Source organism: Cinclus cinclus, chromosome 3 (assembly GCF_963662255.1).
Source record: "Cinclus cinclus chromosome 3, bCinCin1.1, whole genome shotgun sequence".
Lineage (NCBI taxonomy): Eukaryota > Metazoa > Chordata > Aves > Passeriformes > Cinclidae > Cinclus > Cinclus cinclus.
Window position 1 is genome coordinate 104,438,280 of NC_085048.1, and position 22,312 is coordinate 104,460,591.

The window sequence follows — 22,312 nt, forward strand, 5'->3', positions numbered from 1 at the left end:
GTTTTTCTTTAGATTCCCATCATGCACCACTGCCAGGAGTTCCCAGTCTTTCTGTACATTGTGACTCACTGGGGAATTCCTAGTCCTCAAGAGGGCTGATGAGGCCTCAACTCTTGTTTCTAAGAAGCATCCCCGATGTTTTTAAATGAGAAAAACTTGGTTTTAAGTGCAAACTTAAAACCTTTGAAAACCTTTTTTCCCCTTTGAAAAGCACTCTGAGAGACAAATTTGCTCATCTCCACTGCCACTGGACCAAAAACAAGTCAGTGTCTCAGGGAAACTTGCTGCAGGCACTCCCAGACTTTTGGGATTTCCTGCATGAACTGCTCAGAAAAAGTTGGGAGTGGGTTTCAGATAACTCAGTGTTACCTGTATCCACACAAGGAAAGCTGTATTATCCAATATAAAAAGAGTTTAAAATAAAATCTGGCTTGATGGAGGGTTATATACACTGGCTCCCTGAAATCTTTTTATGTGCAGAAGAAATAAAAGTAAGGGTAGAGACTGAACCAATACTACCTGGTCCAGAGTGTGTGAAGTAGAGCCTAAGGGTATCCTTTGGCAGATCAACATGATCCAAATGTTCCAGGGACACCCTTGACACCCAGGCTGTAACATTGCACAGTGTCTGGTCACCAGCTGCTGCCAAGGAGCTGCTGCTTCCTCATCCCAGCTCCAGAAGTTAATCAGCCAGGGTTGGAGGCCAGTCAACATCAACAGACTAGAAAAGCAGAGGGAGGAAAAAAAAGGCAGCAATGTTGGTATTTTACAGACACCAAAAGAATCACAACTCCTTTTGCTACTACTTGGCAGCATTACTGTGTTGGGCTGCATTTACAAAGGAGAGTAGCAGCAGGAAATGTATCCTGTGCTTTAGGAATGTTGATCCATTTAGAGCAATTCCATGGAAAGCATCTCACAAGGGCAACTCCCTTAGTAATTTCCAGGAAAGACAAACAGAAACCAACTTACTTCTACATCCAGCTCCAGAATGTCAGCAGTTCTGTTCAGAAGGGACCCAATGTTGGGCTTTGTTCTCCCAAAGTCTCCATGCACAAACTCTTTAATGTAGCTGGAAAACACTGGCTAAGGAGAGGTGGATTCCACACCAAAGAAATCAAAAGGGGGAGGGGAAATAAAAAAGTGGGTTTTTTTTCTACTCCTAAGTAATTTCTTAGTTAATATCCTGTTAGGCCCATACCTATATTTAGGAGAGCACCTAATAATTCCTGGCTTCTGACTCTTGTGCCAAAACCCACATTACTGACCTTTATTTCATTTCACCCCCACACTGAGTAGTGACTTCAGGACAAAACTGTAACTTGTAAGTAGCAGCGATCTCCAGTCTGCACTGAATTCCATTAAATATTGTGGAAAACGTCATTTTTGGAGGTGAAAAGTTTTCAGTTAAATTAGAAAAAACTGAAGTGCATTTAACCAGCACATTTTTATGTCTGTCACACACTTAATGAAAACTCCAATGTGAAACTGGGACCTAAAAGCAAATACTGTGCAGCAACATCATAGCAGGAGGGCAGGGATTTCAAAACACCGCACCTGCCCAAGCAGGGAACTTCCCATTATCCCAACCACTCCCACCAGGCGGCTGCTGGCGACACCTGCCTGGTGCCAGGGCACCCAAGGATACGTTCCTGCCTGAGTCTTGAGGTGCAGGCGGAAGTGGTGCTCATCAATGTACTCGGATTTCATGGTGTGGATGAGCCGGCAGCGCACAGCCAGAGGCCGCCGGTGCAGCACCCGCAGAGGCGTCTTCTGGTCCAGCTTCAACTCCTGCCACAAGAAGTGACCAAAAAACATGAAGAGGGAAATGTGCAAATGATGCGTAGATTGTAGGAACTGCGTGTGTTGTTAACCAGTCCCATCTTTTTTATCTTGTGTTCTGGTAGTTGAGTAATCTCAAGGCAAGAATGGTTTCTTCCAAGTTTATCAAAGAAAAACGTACAGCCCTCTCAGAGGCCAAAGGAGGCCTCACATGAACACAAACTAATGGAATCACAAATACAGAGGAATAACCTTGAAGTCTCCATAGCCCTTTGCTGGAATGACTCCAGGATTTAGCAGCTCACTCAGAGCCTCAGGGCAATTAAAAAAAAATAAAAATAAAACCCACCCACAAAATGCTTTGTCTAAACTACAGCCAACCCCCTAGAAATAAAAGTAAGGGGAAAAAAACCTTAAATGAGATTAGATCTCAGAACAGCCTTTTCAAAAATTCATTCCCAACTCCCTTTTCCCAAGGAGAGGCAGTTTGAAAGGCAACTTCTCAGCAGCAAGGGAAGCTAAAGGAAGAAATTCCTAACACATGTCTCCCTGAGCTGTAATGACTTGGAGAATGAGCTCACGAGCATGTAAGATATGGTGCAACACCAAAAACTGAACCCACTTCTCCATCAGGCGAACATCTGGAGAAAGTTCTCATTCCTGCACATACTGAGCCTTCCTAAGACCTCTTTGCACTCTGACATAGGCATTTCCACCTCCAAACTGTTGCAGCTGTGGGAGAATGGCTTTAGAGCAGAACAAAAGTGCTTTTCTGCTCCTTTCACTTACACAGGACACTATCTAAGGTAAAAAAGGGGTGCAGGTGCCAGACTCCCTCCTCTCCCAGGATTTGGTCTCCTGGAAGGTGAACAATGCACAAGGATTTGTTGTCTCTGCTAACAGCCGACCTCCCTGTCCTGCTGGAGTGACTGGTGAAGGAAGGAAGAGTACTATGGAAGTCCCTATATCAAGTGAAACCCTGATTTATAAAAAAAACCCAAAACCAAGCACAGAGCAAGAGACAGGTCCATGGATGGCCTGTATTTAACTCCTCCCTAGGGCACCAGGACAGGTACTATTTAAATGAGCAACAAGAGCTCCTGCTACCTTGATATCATCCAGAAACGCAATATCTTCTCTCTGTATTGCTTTGTCTGTCCATATCAAGGCACTGTAGGTCTTTGTCTTCTCCTCTTCACCTTCCTTCATACGACCAATTGCCTCTCTAAACAAAAGAAATTGATTACTCACTTAACATAAGCATAATTATAGAAGGCTGTGAGCAAGAACACTTCCCAACTCCCCGAGTGTCGCTCTGAAATCCCTCGCTGGTGACGCCAGTGACGATAAATACTGACCTGGTGACAAGCTGCAAATCTCGAACCTGTATTTTGTCTGAAGAGTCATTAATTGCCTGTGATATTTAAAAAAGCAATCAGTTAGCAAAGCTGCTGGGCTGGAGAGGCAGTGCTTTATGAGTTGTGTGAAGTGCCCGTGATTTACCTGCTGCAGCTTCCTCATCTCCTCGGCGGTGAAATGTATCCTGCGAGGATTCACCAGCTCGATCGCAAAGGGCCTTCCTGGCAACAAGCATGGGCATAAAACATAAAAACATGTTGTTCTAAATTAATGCAGCATTTACACAGGAAGGCTGGAAGGTGTGAAGACTGTCTGCTGTTACACAAACAGGGAGAGGACTGGCAGGCTGAGGGATGGAGCATCAGATGCAAGGGAAGAAACAAGGGACTTTTTTTGGCTACTAAACCCCAGTATCAGCAATAAGTGCAAATTATGACTTCCCAGAAGGCATCTTGTACAACTCTGTGCTAATTAAAAAATAAAATAAGAAAAAAAGCTAATTAGCTTATTTTCTGTCACCTACAGCAATGCCCAGGTGCACGGCAATGTTAAATCCCACTCCCTTAGCTCAACATCTGTTGCCAGAGTTGTAACTCTGTGCTCAGGGCCAGGACAATCCCCAGCACAAGCCATGCCAAGAATCACACTACAAATGAGACAGCTACTGAAACACAGAACTGTTCATTTTTACTTTTTCTTTCCCTCCTCCCTTGGCTACAGCAGCTTCAGCACATTGGAAAGCAGCTGACCTTTATAAGGGACTCAAATTCAAAAAGAAAACAAAGCTCCCTCACTCTGCAGTCACAGGACCCAGCAGAAAACAAGAGAGGAATCAGTCTGACATAAATGGCTTAAAAGTAGGGAGTGAATAAAATAAACTAGTTTTAGCTAAACAAACTATGCCTTTCCATCCAATTAAGGCCACTGAAAAAGGGCTCCTGTTTCAAGCTGGTTTTATGAAGCTGTTTGGTCTTTGGGAATAAATATATAAACTTCACTAAAATACTTCTGAGATAAGATTCCAAAGCATGCCGAGTCACACACTTGGCATTCAGCAGGCTCTGTTAGAGGAGCTCCATGCAACTATTTAATCTTTGTGTTTCACAAGGGGTCTTCCAAGCCTTACCATTGCCTAGTGTCCTTACATCCACATCTTCTCTTCCAGAGGAACTAAAATTAAAGCCTGTAACAGATTTGAACAAGGCAGGTGAGCTTTTATTTTACACTTGTAATACTCTCTACAGCTTTTAAGAGGTAAAATATTTTCTTTCTAAACTTGTTTGCAAAATCTACATCAAATCTGCTTTGTAAACTGGAGGCTGCACTTCACAAACTGTGGGGATTCCCATTTATTCCCAAATTTCTTGAAGAACACTCCTAATTCCCTGGCCTGCTGCAACCAGACTAACATGTCCCCTAGGAGGAGAGGAAGGGGAAGTAGCAGGGTTTTTTTTTTCCAAACTAATATTTAATGCAGTTTTTCCTTGGGCCTTCTATGTCTCTAATTCCACATCTGTTAGATGACAAATGATGGGCAGTGATTATTTCATCTGGATAATCCCTGGATAAGCATTTAGCTTGTGGAACTCTATGCACTGAGGAAAATAAATGAATCAAGGTGAGCAACATGAGGGGGTCAAAAGCCAGGCAGATCCTATGAAATATCTGTGGCAAAAACCTTCCTGGTACAAGTCGTTTTATGAATTAGCAAGTTTGGTTAAGCAAAAACACTACCACATGAAACCAACATATTTGCATTATCAGATCCTCTGAGGAGCTACTTTACCAGGATAAAAGGATCTAATTACTCCCAGATCACAGCTAAATAAAATATAAAAGCCTTAACTTGGAAGGAAACAAGAGAGATAAAGAAACATCTTTTTTTTTCCATTATACTCCCATATTAAGGGTGTAGCTACCAAGAAAAAATCTTCTAGTAGTGATGGAAGGTATGTATGGTAGGAGATCTCCTAAATACTTACTGTCTGCCTTGAATTCTGCCATGAGGTGCTCTGAAATTAATTCTTCCACTGAGGATTCCAGCTTCCTCTCCCCATCAATAATCCAGGGAGTCTGAGGTAAATTCCTGGAATATTTGTTGTATCTTCCTGTAAAAGACAACCACGGTACTTCTAATAATTCTACAACCATGAGTGAAAGCTGCAGTCTTGCACAGCACATTGAACTTCCATGGGAGCTTTGTGAAAATAAATTGACAGGCTCCAGCTTGTTTTATGGCAGGAACATTGCACCAGCACTGTGGACCACACGTGGCTACATCCAGGACAGCGGCAGTAGCCAGGATGGCCACTTTGGCTGGACTTGGAGAGCCTGTGGCTGCAGTCCTGCCTCCAGGAATAACCCTCCTGTGTGAAATAATCCAGGTTCCAAGCCAGTTCTGCCATTGCCTGAAGTCTTAAGGAAAGAAACCCGAACTACAATGCTTTGGCTCACTACAAGGAACACCATGCAAGGAGTAAAAAGTCCCAATAATAAATTAGGAGGAATGGCAGGAATCTTGAGAAGGTGCCATGTAAAGAGACTGGCATCTTTGGATGGTCCCAATGGTGTTTCCATGGCACCTCCATGACAGGCTATAACCAAAGAACATCCATTGGACATGAATGACCAATAGCAGCTTTTTTATGGACAGGTTTGATAATAACTGAAAATATTCCCAAAGCAAGGAAATAATTAATAAAGGCCAAGGAGCAACCCTCTGCTTAAACTGCTTTCAACCTGAAACCTTGCAAATAGAAAATAAAAATAGTTCGGAGTAGCTCTGTGCATTACTTTGAGCCTCTGACATCTGAGGGGTTTGGGGTTTTGTATCATATTTTCCTATCTTGAACAATGTTTCCTTTTTGCAGTTTGAGCAGCAGAAAAAGCTACACAAACAAATGGGGAAACTGAGTAACACAGTCTCACTGGGGCAAATAATGAAAGTAGGATGACTCATCATTTAGATACAGCCTCACACTGCTAAATTCTCTTTCCATAAAATGGAAAAAGAAGAATTAAGTTTGCTTTTTTATTGTTTTTTTTTCCTCTCTGCTCCTCATTCTAATAATTTTAACTTTTGATCTGAACAAGAGCAGGTTTAAAGAAACAGAAGGTGTTTCTGGTTTGGCAGTTCCTGAATCCTTAAAAAAGGCTGAGGTGGGAAGTGATCGCTAAACACCAAAGGTAAGGTCAAGAGGACAATGTTGTGCTTACAAATTAAGATTCCATCTAACTTATTAAAAGTACTCAACAAATTCTATTCTGGATTTAGTTATTAAAAAATTAAACACCTATCTGGATTATTTTTTTTTGTTGGAGCAAGTTATAAACTATAAATGCTAAGACCAGTATTACACGACAGGCAGAAAGCAAACCCTGTTTTGTTATTCATACTATTGAATTCTGATAAAAATATCCAATAAAACATCTTAAAACAAAACTGGGTTTGGAAAAGCCTAAAAGGAAGTGGATATCTTGGATTCACAAAAATGTACATCAAAGTGTCTAATCAGTAATTAAAAATAAGGAATGGTGATATGTAGAACATCGACTACCCTGCCATTCACTTTTGTACTTTTTCATTTTTCATTTCTTTATATTCAGGATTTTTATCATCAGAGTATGTTGGATTTAAATTACAGGTTGTGTTCTTTTTAATAACAATCAGTTTGCATGTATTTAAATAAGTTGTTCATACAAAGGACTAGAAGAATGGCAAATATTCTGGCAAGCAGATGATATAAAAGTGTTGCTGCACTACCTGTGTCACCCAAACCTTTATAAATCCCATTAATATTTGCAGTTTTGGATGCGACAATATGCAGAGAAATCCAGATGGCGAAAACTTCTGAATCCAAATCAAAACCAAAGTAAGTGAACAGGACTGGAGCAGGACAGGACAGTGAACAGGACAACAGGAGCTTGTTGGTGTGGAGGTACCTTTCCCAAACCATTATTCTGAGGGAATTGTTAATTTCTAACTTTTGAGAAAATAATATCTTCAGCAAAGGTCAAATATAATTTCTTCCCCTCTCAAACCACTCTTGGATAGAGCTAGATTTTTTTCTTTGCTCCTTACACATCATTATAGGAATTAACAAACAGCAAGAAGCCTCTGGGTCTCAGGGCAGTGTTACAAAGTTCTCTTGAAGACAACACAGCAGCAAAGAAATGGATCGCTTTACCAGCCACAAAAATTGCACCATTATTGCACTGAATTTCCAGAGCATCACAGAGGTTCTTTGGTGAACTTGGGGGACATGGAAAATGCCTGCATTAAAAGTAAAAACAGAGTAAAAGATATTATCACTACCAGAATATGCTGGAGCATCATCAGAGCAGTAAAAAGTGTCCATTTTTGGTTTCCCCATATTAACAGCACTTGGTGTTTTCTTAAAGCTCAACTCCTATTTCCTTATAAATTCTAAAGTTCAAATTAAGCATTTTCATTAAAAGATCAGGAGTGATTTTCTATTGCCAGAAAGAAAAAGTGTTTTAGCCAGTAAACAACAGAATTTAAACAATCAGAAATTCTTTTAAGGCCATTCTACTACTACCTACCCACTGAATATTTTCCTTTCCTCCCTAATTCTATACAAATGCATAATACTAAGAAATAGTTTCAGTATATACTTACTTGAGAAAATCCACTTCTTTTATCTTCTCCAGGGCTTTTATAACTGCCATTCTGGTGAAAACAGACTGCAGAGTAAAATTAAAATATGAGTCAAGAACAAAGAAAAGCAAAATAAGTATATACCTGAGGAAGAAAGAAGCACTGAAACTTACATTGTACAGTTCTGTCACTGCTCACTTGGGAGCTCAGGTCCAAATTTGCAAAACAGTTTAAAACCAGATTTCCAAATCCATGAACAGAAACATAAACCACCTTCATTTTCAGGAGTTAAATATGCCAAAGCCTAACTTTTATGTCAGTGACAGCAGGCAGTTAGTTCTGCTGAAAATAAGCCTGTTGAATAGGAATCTGAAGTTCAAAAGTTGATTGATTCTGAGAACTAAGGGCTCTGAATGGTGGGGCTGGGCAGTTCTTCCTGTGGGAAGTAGGCAGCTTCCCTCTCCCAAGCTGCAGCTAAAGCAGCAACACCAGCACAGCAGGAGCAAAGGGCCAAGCTCTGTGCACAGCTAGCTGCTGCTGGGGTGACTCCAGTGAGAATTTACGTTGCTGGGACAGGAGGAACAAGTGTTGTAACAGCTGAGGTGAAATCCTGCTCTAGGAAGGCTGAGGACAGGAGAAGGTCTCTAAATAAACCTTGTAAACAAGGTTCAGGTGATCGAAATCCACCTATTATGGAGCCTGAACTGCCTCTCTCCATAGTCTGCTCCACTCCCAGTTTCCTTAAGGTAAAGTGTTTTTTCTTGTGTCTCCTCTGACTTCTCATTTTAACATATCCCTGCTGTGTCTCATCCTTCTACCATGCTCTGTGCAGACCAGCCTGGCTCCCTGCTCTCAATAATTTCTTTGGGCACTTGGAGGAGATTCAGCTGGATCCTCCCCAAAGCCTTCACCAAGAACCTTGAAGAAGTCCAGGTTCCTCAGCCTCTTCTCCCAAGCATATGCTCCAGCCTTGGGACTGCCCTGATGGCTGCGTGCTGAATTTCCAATCTAATGGCGTCTTTTTTGTAAACTGGACTGGGGATTTGAAGGAAAAAAAAACCAAAACAACAAAACAAAACAATTAGGTCACTGTTTGGGACAATTCAAGTCTTGACTCAAAAGAGTTCCTGGGTGTCTTCAGGAAAGCTGCTCTTTCTCCTTCTAAGCTTAAATTAGAGATAATAGCACTTCCCTTCCTCATAGAACAGATGAGCAGGAAAGCCCTGAAAGCAGCAGCAGGTTTAAATAACAATCTACAGAGAGAGCACAGGAATTTTCTCTCAGAAGCCAGTTTTTACACCACTTCTCTGATTAATACAGCCCTTGAAGCCCAGCTTCTTTGTGAGGACAAACCTCTGACAGCCCTTCAGAGCTGGTATTTTTCTTGAGATTCCTCTACATTTTGCTGCCTGTGTAGATTTAACAGCCAGGCCCTGCTGGTTTAGCTCCTTATGTGGGATTTCCCCCCTTTTAAAAGCCAGCAATGCAGCAAGCAGTGAGTTTACAACAATACAACCCTGCTAAAAAAAGTGGCCTTTATTGATTGGTCAGGTGGAGTAGAGTCAGCAGAATTCCTGGGCCAGACTCTGCCTCTGCCAAACGTTGGCAGATTCTTCATCAGAAAGAATAAAAGGCCTTGCAATGGCTCCTGACAGGAGTTACTTGTTCTCCCTCTGATCACATCAACAGTCCCACTTGTATCAGTTTCCCTCCAACTGGTTTTTTGTACTCACGTGTCCCCTTTTCCATCAGTGGTTGTGTGTGCGCTCAGGGTCTGCAACAAGTGGTAGGGTCCCTTTTCTTTCCCCTCTCCTTCAGAGGCAGACAGGACAAAACTATCCTGCATGTATCCTGGCTTTCATTCAGATCAGAGCACATGAAAACTGCAGTGTGATCATTTCCCTTTTGGCTGCCGAGTCTCATCTTCACAATGTGACTTATCTGAACTGCTTCACCCACAGAGAGCTTGAGGATCATCTTTTATGCTACTTCTAATGCATGACAATCAAATTCCTAGATCTTAAGGGAGGTATTTACAGAGAACCTTCCTAAAATTATGGCCTTTAGACAGGCTGGAAAATGAATGACCTAAAGAAAAGCACCAAGCTCTTGGGTTTCCTAAGCTGAGAATTGTGAAGTGAATAAAGGAGACAACTCTATTTTCAGACAATTGAAAACTAGAGAGCTTTTTGAAGAAGGAAAAGCAGACATTAAGCACTGACTGAATACCCAGGTAAGTTGTAGCTACTGCTGTGAAATTCTGAATGTCAGAGCAGAAATACATTGATGAGACCTTACCTGTTTGTTCTTCGCTGGTTTGAAACAGTCTGGGCACGCTGTGGCTCTTAACACAGAAATGAAAATTAGCTGCTTCTCTTACAGAGAAAGAAACAAACAGACTCACAAGCACAGCATGTAAACGGTTTTTGTACCCACACATCCAGTGTCTCACTTCCACAGCTTAGCTCAGAGCAGATTTTCCAATTCCTTTATTCTAAACCATGAATGGTGCAAGATGTGCATTGCTTGATCCAGAGAAATCATGGACGAAGCTCTGCCCTTCTCTGACCAATGCCATGTCTCAGATTTGAGATGGCATAGAAAAGCACAGAAGTTTATCTTTCAGTCCTTTCCAATCTTTCTCAATAAAGCTCATAATTAATATTTTAAGATCTAGGCAAGATTTGCTGACACCTTGAAATCTGTACTTGCCCCTCTTAGACAACGCCCACTACAAACCTGAAATTCAAATTGTCCCTTCTGGAAAGGAAAATTCAATTTCCCACCAAAAATGTAACCCCAGGTGTTCATCATCCCTTGTGCTTTGCCTGTTCAAAAGGAAACTATTGGCTGTTTCACAAAATTGAAAGCCAAGTCAGTGAAACACTTCTTCTGAGTAGTGTAGAGGAAGTTGCTGTTCCAATTAGTGCATTTCTATGTAAGCGGTCAGAGATGATTTCTGGATTTCTGTGTATGCAGTCAGATATATTTCTGACCTCCAACCCAATTTATCATTTCTTGCAGGTGCTTTTCAACACCTCTGTAACTCTTTCAGACTCTGAGGAAGCAGGTTTTGCTGTTTCTATACAAACAACTTCCCTGGCCCGTCTGTGACCCAAAGCAATGCAAACTCCCACTTCCAAAATTTCAGTATCACCTTACCCTTAAATATGAATTGACAAGAGCCAATTCAATCTTCATGTCAAGCCATGGGTCATTTCAGCACACCCACCTCCACACAACTGTGTAAGAACAGGTGAGAATATGCAGATGCCATGCTTGGAAATCCAATCTAAAAGCACACCTGGAGTTCTCCAAGTTGAGACAAAATCCTACTTTGCTTCCACAGAAACCATGACTGTCACTACTACTGTGATAATTCACAAATTTACCATATTTACATGAAAACCAAAGCAGTGCCTTAGAATCTGCCCAGAGCCAGCCACTCACACAAGCCTTGGCACCTTAGGAACTACTGTGTAATTTAAAATTAGGTGATGTGCTGTTACTTCACGAAGTGTCTCAAACCTTAACTGCTGTTTAAGTGTGCTACAAAGAGAAGGCAAATAAAGGGATACTGTCAGGTCACACAGAATAAACCACTGGAATGTGGAATAGAACTGCTTTTCAGCTTTCACCTCTAGAACTGCTCTGCTTGGAGCACTAACACTGGCACCATAACATGTTCAACAGCAATATTCCTGAAATGCCAGAAAAAGGATTGAAGGATGAGAGGAAAATACCAGTGAAGAGGTTCCAGAGGAAGGAAGTAAAATTAAATAAATTAGAACAAAAGGGTGCAGAAGGCAGAAGCACTTCAGTTCTTTACGGGATTGCAGGAAACATTATCTAGAACTGTAGTTTGGCCCTACAATTTTCTCCCTCTTTTGCCCAGTCTTGAAGAAGCTGGAGAGATGTTCAGCCAACACTGGTACTAATTGCTTCTAATATTGGTTCCTTCCCAAGCTTCCATTCCCTCATCCCCCACCTCAAGAGAAACAAAAGATGCACTTGTGTAAAACGAAGAAGGTGGTGGATTGAGCACTCAAAGATCACAAATTGCCAGAAGAGAAATCAGGAAATAAATAAGGACTGCAAGAGAAATCTTCAGTCTCAAGAAGTGAATTCACATCTCAACAGAAACATCACTGCTGAGCCTCCCTCTATGCTAAGATTTAACTTGCAGTAGGTGCAAATTAACTGAGTGAAACTTTAGGTTTTCCAGGAAACATCAACAAACAGGAAGAGTGACCCTAATTTTCCAGAATACAGTACAGTTAGATTTTGAGAAATCAGATTAAATGGCAGTTATTTTACTATTTTACTTCCTTGTGTACAGCAGGTGCCCTACTGGGCCAGGGCAGAGGCTGTGTGTAGTGGCCAGGGAATTTCTGTTTGTTTTTATCAATCAGCTACGTTGGATTAACTCACTTCAAAGCCTTTCCTCCTGTCCATGTGTCCTATAGAAGCAGGAAAACATAGGTATGACATCAAAAGATTCCCTGCAATTACATGTTTCAGACCTTTAAAAATGACACAGGGATTGACTTTGGGGACTGAAATCAAAGAACTTATCTGAATGCTCTCCTTCTAGTTCAAACCAGAATTCTGGATGATTGTTTTATTGGCATTAAAGAGCAGAATTAACCAGAGATGGTATAACTTCAAGCTCTGCAACTTCATGTGGATGTGAGGAAATCTACATGCAGGTCACATTCTAGTTTATAAACACTGCCTATTGTGCTCTGTAACAAATCCAAACCAACGATGTTGCACAACATTTAGATAAAGATATTTTGTTACTTGTAGATAAACTTACAGGAAATGGCACTCCTCATCTGTTTCTGGGTGAGCAAAGACCACGCTAACTTCAAACAGACTCTAAATTAAAAAAAAAAAAAGAGAGAGAAAAGAGCAAGGAGATGGTAATAGTTTTTTTTTTTTAAATAACCAGGGAGGATATTCTCAGTCACCCATATTGTAGTTTTAGGAAAACAGTAGAGCCGTAAGAGAGAATAACCCATTTATTTATGTTTAAAGACATTAAAAGATATGCCAGAGCAGCATTTGCTTTTCTGAAGTCACCAAAGATGATGTGAGAGCACTTCAGAGCCATGAGCGACCTGCACTGGCCCCATCCTGTGAAGGGCTGAGGCAGAGGCAGCCAATGCTCAAAGTCTATTAGGGTCACTAAACCCCAGAGCCCTCCCAGGAGTGCAATAAAGATAAAACCCCTGCAGTAGTCACCACTGCAAGATTTTGTCAGGGGCTTCCTTTGCAATGCCTGCATGGCCTTGGGGCAGAGAAAGGCAACAGTCCTGGTGGATTAGCAGCTAGCCCAGGAACTTCAGTGTAATCTCAATTCTTCCCCCAATTCCCTCTCTGGCCTTGGGCAAACAACGCTCATTACTAATGATACTCAGATACCAGATACCTCAGGAGGGCTATTGAAAAGACTGGCTAATATTCAAGTGCCTTGTAGATAAAGGCCACTAGAAAAACAACTTCTGTGGTACAGGGATGTCTGGAGTGGCACCTGTGCCTAAGTGGTATGGAGCTTTTGCTAACTTAGTGTGTAAGAAGTTTGTTTCTTCCGGGATCATCTTCAGAGTAACTGAGTGGGTTTTTTCTTCACTAAGACAAAAGGGATGCTTTCAATTAGCACTCCTGGGAAAACACAGCCTGTAATTATTATGGAAGCTGACAAATCAACATAAAGACTATGTGAATCTAGTTCTGGGGTCAGTGCTATGGCTGGTGACAAGTAAAACCTACAGACTGCAGAAAATTTACATTTAAGACAATTCAAGGCTTTTCTGAATTTGAATACCTGATTGCCATGTTCAGTCAATGCCTTTCAGAAAGATCTTAAGGATATTAATCAGAATCTGCAAGTTGAAAATAGTTTGAAAAAAACACTTCTATTGCCTACTTAGGGATATTGCAGGTCCAAACAAGCTAATTTCTAGTGTTCATTAAAGTGAACCAGAAAGGACCAGTGTTTTCTCTTTCAGTACATTTCAGAAATTTATCCGCAGAACCTGAACAGCTGATCTCCCAGAGCAGTTGCAAGTGTTGGAAGTGACAGGAGAGCAGAGAAGGAATGTGAGCATTCCTCAGCCTCTGCAAAACAGCGATCCTGGAACAGGAGACAATTGGCAAAGTCTCATTAACAAAAGGAGGATGGCAGCACAAGAGATTTAGCACAAGCCTGTGGTGGTTTCAGAAGATGCAATAATCTGTGTGCACAAAAATGAACCTTGTGCCCCTCAGGACTCTCACTTGGAGATCTCTTGTTAAAAGAACCTCCCCCCTGCTCTTCCCTACAGTGAATTTAGGAGCCACTCAACTTGTTTCTCTCTTAATAAGGAAAAAAGGACCAATTTTTATTTTCCCACCATGTGTATAAGTGTATAAATACACATTTACAAACATGTATGAAAAAAGAATGAAGAAACAAAGAAAAAAAGTTCTGTTATTTATACAAGACCTTTCCATCAGCAGGAACACCCAACTCTTCTGACAACTGGGGATGAATAATCCACTTATAAGCTTCTTTCAGCTGAATGATGTCATCCTTTGCCAAGGGAAGGCCCAGATTTCTGAATCACAAAGAAATAATAACTTGCACAGGGGGTCCATCAAAAATAGATACATGACACACAATATTTTAAGGGGAACTTAAGTAACTACTGCCAAGTAAAACAGATTATTTTTTTTTTTCTGTGCACTGAGGAAACTGATGACAGAGCTTCTTGGGAGATCAAAAGTTGCAAGAGTCTTTCCAGAGCCCGCCCAGAGAAAAGCTGAGGAAGAGAGATGCATTTCAAACCACTTGTTCGGGAACTTAGAGAGCAAAAGGGATACAAAATCCCAAGGAAGGTCAAACCAGGTAAAAAAGAAAAAACAAAACACACAAGACCCAGCTACCACCTTATTCTTTGTAAGCATCAGGTAAACTGGACTATAAAATCAACATTTATATAGAGAAATGGTGTCTGTATGAAGAATTCTTGTCAGACAGACAAACAGACAGCAAAAGCAATGGCTCACCTCATCTGCTGCTTCACCCCCAGCCAAGCAGCACGCTGCAGGTCACCAGCCATGCCCAAGGGAAAGAGGAAAAAACAAAAGCAAGTGAAATTAAGGCTCAGAACTCCCAACAATCTGAGAGACTCTTTGCAAAAGAAGAAGTGTTTTTAAAACTCATGACAAGAAGGCAGTATCAGGAATTTAGCTTTTGCTTCAGAAGTGGAAAGATGGAATTGCTGTGAGTTTTTATTCCTAACACACTTTGCTCTTCGCATCAAATCCTATCTGGTTTAAAATAAAAAAAAGAGACATCATTAAAGACTTTGAAACTTGCTATTAATACTCTAACTGCAAAAATACTCTGTCATCAGTTATCTTCCATGTAGAAATTAAAAAAAAAAAGTGTCTGAATGAATGGTATATGAAAGCTGATTGACATAAAATAATAAAACCTCAAATTCAGTTATCATCCATTATTAAAAATTGAAATTAAAAATATACTTGGTCTTATGGTAATCACAGGATTGCCCCCTTATTTAAACACACCACTGAGTTTAGGTGAATAGGCTAAATACGGAAAAGGCAAGGAACAGAAGGTATAATTCTAGAAATCAGAGGGAGCTTTTAGTACAAATACACGAGTTCACTAACAATTAGTAAAAAGAGAAAAGCTCCCCTCAAAACTTCCTACATTGAAGCACAACAACAGTTTCAGTTGTCCTCTACTAACAACTACAAAATACATCAGGACTGATAGGAAACCACTTAACTAATTCAGCCTGTGTCACCATCCTCACTGAAGATGAATTCCAAAAATCAAGTTTGATTTGAATACACCACAGTGGAACAGTTTTCAGTTTGTAGGCTGAAGACTTTTATTTTTCATACACTTAAAGAAGAACCTCCCCCAAACTCCGCTGAAAGAATCACTGTGCATTGACAAAAAAATAATTCTAAGGAGGAGGTTTGAAAATAGGTCTCAAACTCCAGGAAGCAGGGCCAGGATCACACGGATATCAGAAGGAACCACATTATGGATCCCTTTTCCATGCTGATAAGGAACCAAATCAACAAATTAAGTCTATTATCCTTCATTTGGTACATCTAAATAATGAGAGAACACTAAAAACAGTGCTAGAGATTAAGAGGGAAGAGGGATGGTGGACAGAGGCCACAAACTTTTTTAGGTCCATGATACACAAACCCACACACTGGTGAAGAAAACAAATGCAGTTGTAGTGATGAAATCCTGTTTGCTCAAATCCACTGTGATTCATTATCCTGCATTTGAAGACAGTATGAGTAAGGCTGCTTCACTTGAAGTATATTGTAATCCTGTTTGCATAATAACCCAGATAAAATCACGAATAAAAATAGCTTCAGTTGAAATTCCTTGAGCGTACCTCTGAACTAGAGGATATGACAACCACAGAACTGGGCCTAGGAAGCTGCATTTGACAAATGCCAATTTACAAAGAAACCTCTCTCATGCCTTGATTTAGAGCACATGCAGGTTTGGGATGTTTGGGACTCAGGAGGAGGCTAATCTCACTCTTCTCCCCCATTTTCTTGGAATAAAACTACAAAATAGACAAAACTTCTGCATGGGAGCAGCCATGCTAAAATGAGACCTCAGGTCAAATTTCATCTCCCCTCTCTCTCTTGACTTCCAAGTTAAAAGAGAATTAAAGAAATTACTTTTCCCCTTCAGTTAAGGGGAAACAATAGATGAGGGTACTTCAAGCACAGAAGCCAAAAGATCCCAAATTCCAAATTGTATTCAACCACCAAGCCAGCCAAACCCCTCCACTCTCTCCCAGATGAACGTGGAGCAGGGGATCAGATCCCTCTACTTGGTAATTACTTCATGTTTGTGAAGTGGTTTGAAAATGAAAAATGCTCATTATAGAGCTGAAGCCTGCAGGGCAATGCTCAGCAGCAAACATATCTCTGGAACACACCAGCCCAGGCACTGTATTGATTAGGAGCTGCAGGATATTATTCTGGTGCTATCTGAGGGAGCACAGTGGCAACAGTTGAAATACCATGTGCAATCCCAGCCACAGCATTGCTCCAGTGCATCAGAAAAGAGCTTGGAGATGAGGAATTCCAGGATGAGGCACAGGCAGCCCTACAGGGAGTAATGACTACAGATGTTATTTGCATCAATGTCCTTGCAGCAAGCACTGGGATGATGGATCACGACTGAGACCACAGGCAGAGCTGGCAGTCACCCTTCTGAAGGGCACGACTCACTTCATATTCTAACAGAGCTGTCTGACATAAACTTGGGACTCCTGGATTTAGGATTTATGATTTATTTCAATCAAATCTCCTACTTGTGGAAGGAGGCAATTGCTTCCTTGCATCACAGATACAAATATTATGCAAATGTAGATTTTATGTCCCACTCTTCTCCAGCTCCCCTTGTACATTTTAGACTTGGCAGGATGACAACTGTCATAATTAAATGAGATGAAGGTAATACTGAAAGGCAGTTTCTGATTTTTTTTTTTTTTTGTTAAAAAAGTTGATGGAGAAAATCTGTGTGTCACACCAGAGGGCAGTGGGAGAGAGGCTGCCTTTGGGTGTTCTTTGATGATAGGATTCCACATGTTCTTGTACACAGCAGGTCAAAGAATTAAAAGCAGAATTTAACAAACTACCTCTTTTCAGCACAAAGCATGTTGAGATATTCTGATATCTCATTTTGATATTTGCAGACATTTTTACACACTGTATTGCTGCTTTTCTGTGGCTGTAAAAAAAACGTAGGTGAAGACCTGTTTTAAGTGATAAACGGATAGGAGGTAAATAAAGCCCCGTGATTTTTAAAGTTCTTCCTCCACCATGACCCCTTTTCACCCCTGCAGCTGGAGCAAACAGCTGCTTTAGCATTTCACAAGACTGGAGGGATGGAACAAAAGGGACAGCAGAAACTCCTTAATCCAAATCTTCTCCCAGTCGAACCAAAAGTGCTTCCAAAGGGAAAGAGATCCAGTTTTGGAGCTTCCTACTCACTCATTTCACTCCATCTGTTGATCTGTGGGCCCACAGAACAGCTCTGACTCCCTTGGCTGTCCCCAGTACCGCTGTTTTGCTGGAACACGAGCCCGAGGCAGTGAGGACATCCCTCCCCTGAACTGCAATGCAACACCACCCTCTACCGAGGCTTCCTGCAAACATCAGCTGCTCTGGGAACACCTCAGCTTATACCAGGCTTAAAGCTGGAGTAAAACTCGGTAAAGTCTAACTTACATTTGGGGCTTGCCAGGACATCACAGGCATCCCAATACCCACGTAGCCTGAAAGTGCTTTTTGACAGACCTCATTTTTTGGAGGCATCAAAACCCAAAATGGGAATCAGGGCCGTTCACCCAGCCAGAAAGGACAAAGCAAACACACCAACTATGATCAATTTAAGATGGGAAGTAGAGAATCTTAAGTTCCAGAAGACTTAGGAGTAGAATATTTGTCAGCTATCGCAGTGGCACTTGCCCAGGCTGCCACAACTAAGAGCACAAATCACCACTACAGGTGCAGTAGATTATTTACCAAACTGTGTGGCAGCAGAAGAGACCTCACCACAGCTTTACATACAAATCCAACACCATCTACACTTCTTTCTGACATGTTCACTGAAGCCACCACCACATCTTAACCACAGCAGCCATCTCTTGTACAGATTTACATGTTGCTCTTTAAAACAACGCTTTTGCACCACTTTTACAACAGTACTTTTGCATCACCTTATATCAGAATGCAGAGGAAGATTGCGAAATGCCTCACAACTAAGTGTACCTTCCCATCATTTAAAATGCTGAACAATTCAAGAGTTCATCCTCAAATTCCTTCATTTGCATCCTGCACTACCAATTATCATTTGTCCCTGGAAAGGCACGAGCTGTGTTGTTCTGTCTCTGAGAAGATCCAAAAAAGCAGGGCTGGCATCTGCACCAAAGGGAACAATTCACTGAGGGTTTCAATAAACTCCTCTTAGGTCTTCAGATGGCAAATAACTCTTGGGCTAACAGAAAACTGAAGTGACTCAGGCCCTGTATTAATTACAATAATACTGACTTACAAGGAAGGGGAGAGCAGACTTCACTTCCAGCATGGGCTTTTCGGCTTTTTTAAACAATAACAATTAAAAATTAAACCACCTCCAGTTCATACTTTTCATAGTTACTTTCTTAAATATGCATTTAATTATGTAAGTTATTATTTAAGTTACTTACCTCCCTGACAGATAGCTGTGGGGGTAGTGACACAGAAAATACAAAACTGGTGAACTGGTAGTCAGCAGAATTAACTTTTTGGCACACCTGTAAGAGAGGGAGCTTACTATGAAACCACAGTAATAGGACTGAGCTGGTAATTTTTGTTCTAGAATGATCACTATGAATTCATGTTAACACACACTCAGAGACATGCCCGGCATACAAACCGGAGTGATCGCTAACAATTTCTTGAAATATAAGCTTTTCTGTCCTGTTATAAAAGTTACTAATCAACAGTATCCTTGGTGGTATGAAACAACCAAACTCACTATTTTAAGGCCAAGAACAACTGTATATTGAAATTTTAGGTGAAATCAGCATCTCAGATAAGGAGTTTTTTGTATCAAATAATTAGGTTTTGTCAACAGGTGCTGTCAGATTTTTCATTGCTGCTGAAGAGAGAAACTCTGCAACAAATCTTAGCAGTGGATTCTTTAAAAATATATATATTCTGCCTATGAAACCAAAAAGAAACAATTATGTTCTGCAACAACAGAAACTACATACTATACTTTCTGTCTAGTCCCATTTTTGATACAGTTGTGCTATTAGATCAAATCCTTTTCTATTAAAACTCTGTTAAATATCTCAAATGCCAGTATAAGTTTTCCAGCTGGTATTTCAGTTTGTCACATGAGCAATACAACTGCCCAGAGATGGTATTTGTAACACTGTGTGCCCACATTCTCTCCTAACTCCCATTTTTTCTATTATCCATAATCTGTTGCATCACCAAAACATTTTCCTCCCTTGTGGTACTTCATAAAGACAGGTTCATGCTGTGTTAGAAACATGTAGTTCAGAGAACATCACTCATTTTCCTGTCACATAAAAAACACGAAGAGAGGTCACCAGCTCCACTGAGGTTTTCCTTGAAAGCAGCTGAACCTCAGGTCAACTCCTAAATTCATGCAACCACATATCTTTTAGTCCTTTCCTTAGGAAAGTGTGCTCCCTGCAGTCATTCCATTGCACCTGCACTGCTATTTTTTTAAAAAAGTGCCACTGTGACAAAGCCTGGGCAAAATTTGGTCCAACCACAGATGCAACAAAAAAACTGCACAATGTTTTCAGTCACCAGCTCTATCCTATAGGCCCCAACATACACAAGCTCCAAAAAAGTACCCTGAAAGGCTAAAAATGTACCTTTTTAACAAAGTCAGCCTCGCAGAACTCCTGCAGAATTCCCAAACACACATTGCAAACCTTCAAAGCTGGGCTCTCTGTTGCAGAATTCCCATCACCAGCTGAGGGAAGCTGTGGGATAGCTCCGTTGTAGTTCAGTTCATCAGCTCCTTCTTCCCCATGTTCAAGTCTGATTCTCTTACAAGGTGGGTCAGCCACATCCAAACAGACTGTGTCTTCCTTTTCCTGACTGCTCTTCAGAAATTCCTGCAAATCCTTCATCAAATCCTAACACAAACAGAGTAATCACACCCTGGTTGTTTGTTCCTCTTTAACAAACACAATTCCATAAGGCAGTACTATTCCAGTTGAGGTTTAGTAATTAACTACATGGAATTTATGCCCAAAGACCTCTTTAAGACACTATTGAACAGCTCCAAGCTTCATTTTTCTCAAAATAGAAATTCCCAGAGAAAATATTGCTAAGTAGACTTGTTTATCATCCAAGAAGGGAAACATTTTCCAGACCTGGCTTGAAGAAACACATTTATCTTTGCCTCATCACTATTCCATGAAAAGAGACATTTAGTGCTTTCTTGTCATTTAGATTATGTTAGAATTTAATTCCTTCAACTCCCCTAGCCCAGGAAGAGAGTTGGCCACTATAAAAAAAGAGAGCAGACACAGGTGGGTGGTGAAATTAAACACACAGAGTAAGAACTTTGTTCAGGAGAGAAGCCTTCAAAAATTAAGAATTACTTGCATGTCTCTAATTCCTGGAAGGATGAGAGACAAGACATAATTCAGGAAGAAGGATTCACTACAAGGTTTTCAGTAAAGAAGACAGCAGTTACTGTGTTGCAGCTCAGAGGAAAATCAGGTAGAGATGCAAAAGGATAAAAAACGGCACAGTGAATGAACACTCTTCAAATAATTGATAAAAAATTGAAAAGGATAGGGAAGAAAAATGTTCAAAATTATTTGAGGAGAGTCTAAACTTGCGCAAAGGTAAAACAATCAAGACCAGCAGACTCAAGCACAAAGACAGGGGATTAGAGCAAGCTAAGTAGGATGTCTAATAACATTGTGCTTCTCTGCTTTATCCTTAACCTTTGCTCTGCAATTCTTCAGTTGCATCCCTCTACCAATTCTGCAATTTCATATAAATTTCCTTTACATTAAAGGAAAAAGCAAAGCTTTACATAACTCCTTTTCCTTTCAGGCTAAGAGCCCAAGAACACCGCAAAGAACAAACCTCGTGTGGATGTCTGTAAAGCATCTGTGATCCCACGCGGCAGAACCTCAAAATGCATCGTGGGCAAGTGCCAGTGCTGAGCAAGAGCTGAACAATTGGTCTGTCCTTCTCTGTCAGTGAAGACATGCTGGGCAAATCTGAAATTCAACACAGAGAAGTAAAAAGAAAAGCTGAGAACAAACACAGTTCAGCAATTCAATAATAAAAATGCTCAGCTGAGACTTAACTGCACTGTATTGAAATTAACTGGGATTTTTTTTTGTGCTCTAGAGGAAACTTGGAGTACACATTTGTTTTAAATCACAAGAGAAGCAGCACAAGAGAAGTGGAAGACCAAGCCAAAAAGACTACTGACTGGAGGAAAAGCTTTTGTATTTCTTAGGTTTTGTTGCAGAAAACCTGAACTCGAGTTCTGGCAAGGGAATGCTGATTTTTTGCCCAGTTTTCTCGTGGATAAAGTACATGACATGCTAATTTTTACTGAATGAAGGAGGGTGGAGTTAAGACATATTAAGGCATATTTAAAATGGGAATTCCTCCTAAAATTGCAGTGACTAAAGAATCAATGTGTTAAAATCACAGGGAAAAAAATAAGAGCCTCCAGCCATCCCCTTTTGTCACACAAAGCTCCTCCAATTTCTTTTTAAGATTTATTTCCCTTCTCAATACAGGACTCATGTTTTTGTGAGAAATCTCACAACGCTTTTTTTCACCCCTAAAATATCATGGCTAATTTGCTTTCCTGTTGTTCTGTTTGCCCGGAACTTTAGAAAAGACTGGTTGGGATTTGTTGTTGTTGTTGTTTTTCCCAAAATTTTGTGATGGGATAGAACTCAGCACTTTTTTTTTGAAGAATAGAGA

General features: G+C 40.8%; 1 protein-coding gene across 1 annotated transcript; it reads right to left on the reverse strand.

Moving 5' to 3' along the window:
• Positions 1 to 682: 682 nt before the first annotated feature.
• On the reverse strand, positions 683 to 21,577 carry PUS10 (pseudouridine synthase 10). Its single transcript, XM_062490611.1, has 17 exons — positions 21,452 to 21,577; positions 20,218 to 20,484; positions 19,030 to 19,116; positions 14,813 to 14,847; positions 14,250 to 14,361; positions 12,579 to 12,640; positions 10,058 to 10,103; positions 7,781 to 7,845; positions 7,329 to 7,414; positions 5,124 to 5,249; positions 4,268 to 4,324; positions 3,286 to 3,362; positions 3,141 to 3,196; positions 2,890 to 3,007; positions 1,649 to 1,791; positions 973 to 1,072; positions 683 to 721 (listed from the first exon to the last, which is right to left on the reverse strand). Exons 1-17 carry the CDS (start codon positions 21,575 to 21,577, stop codon positions 683 to 685), a joined length of 1,602 nt encoding a protein of 533 aa, XP_062346595.1.
• Between the last annotated feature and the right edge of the window lie 735 nt (positions 21,578 to 22,312).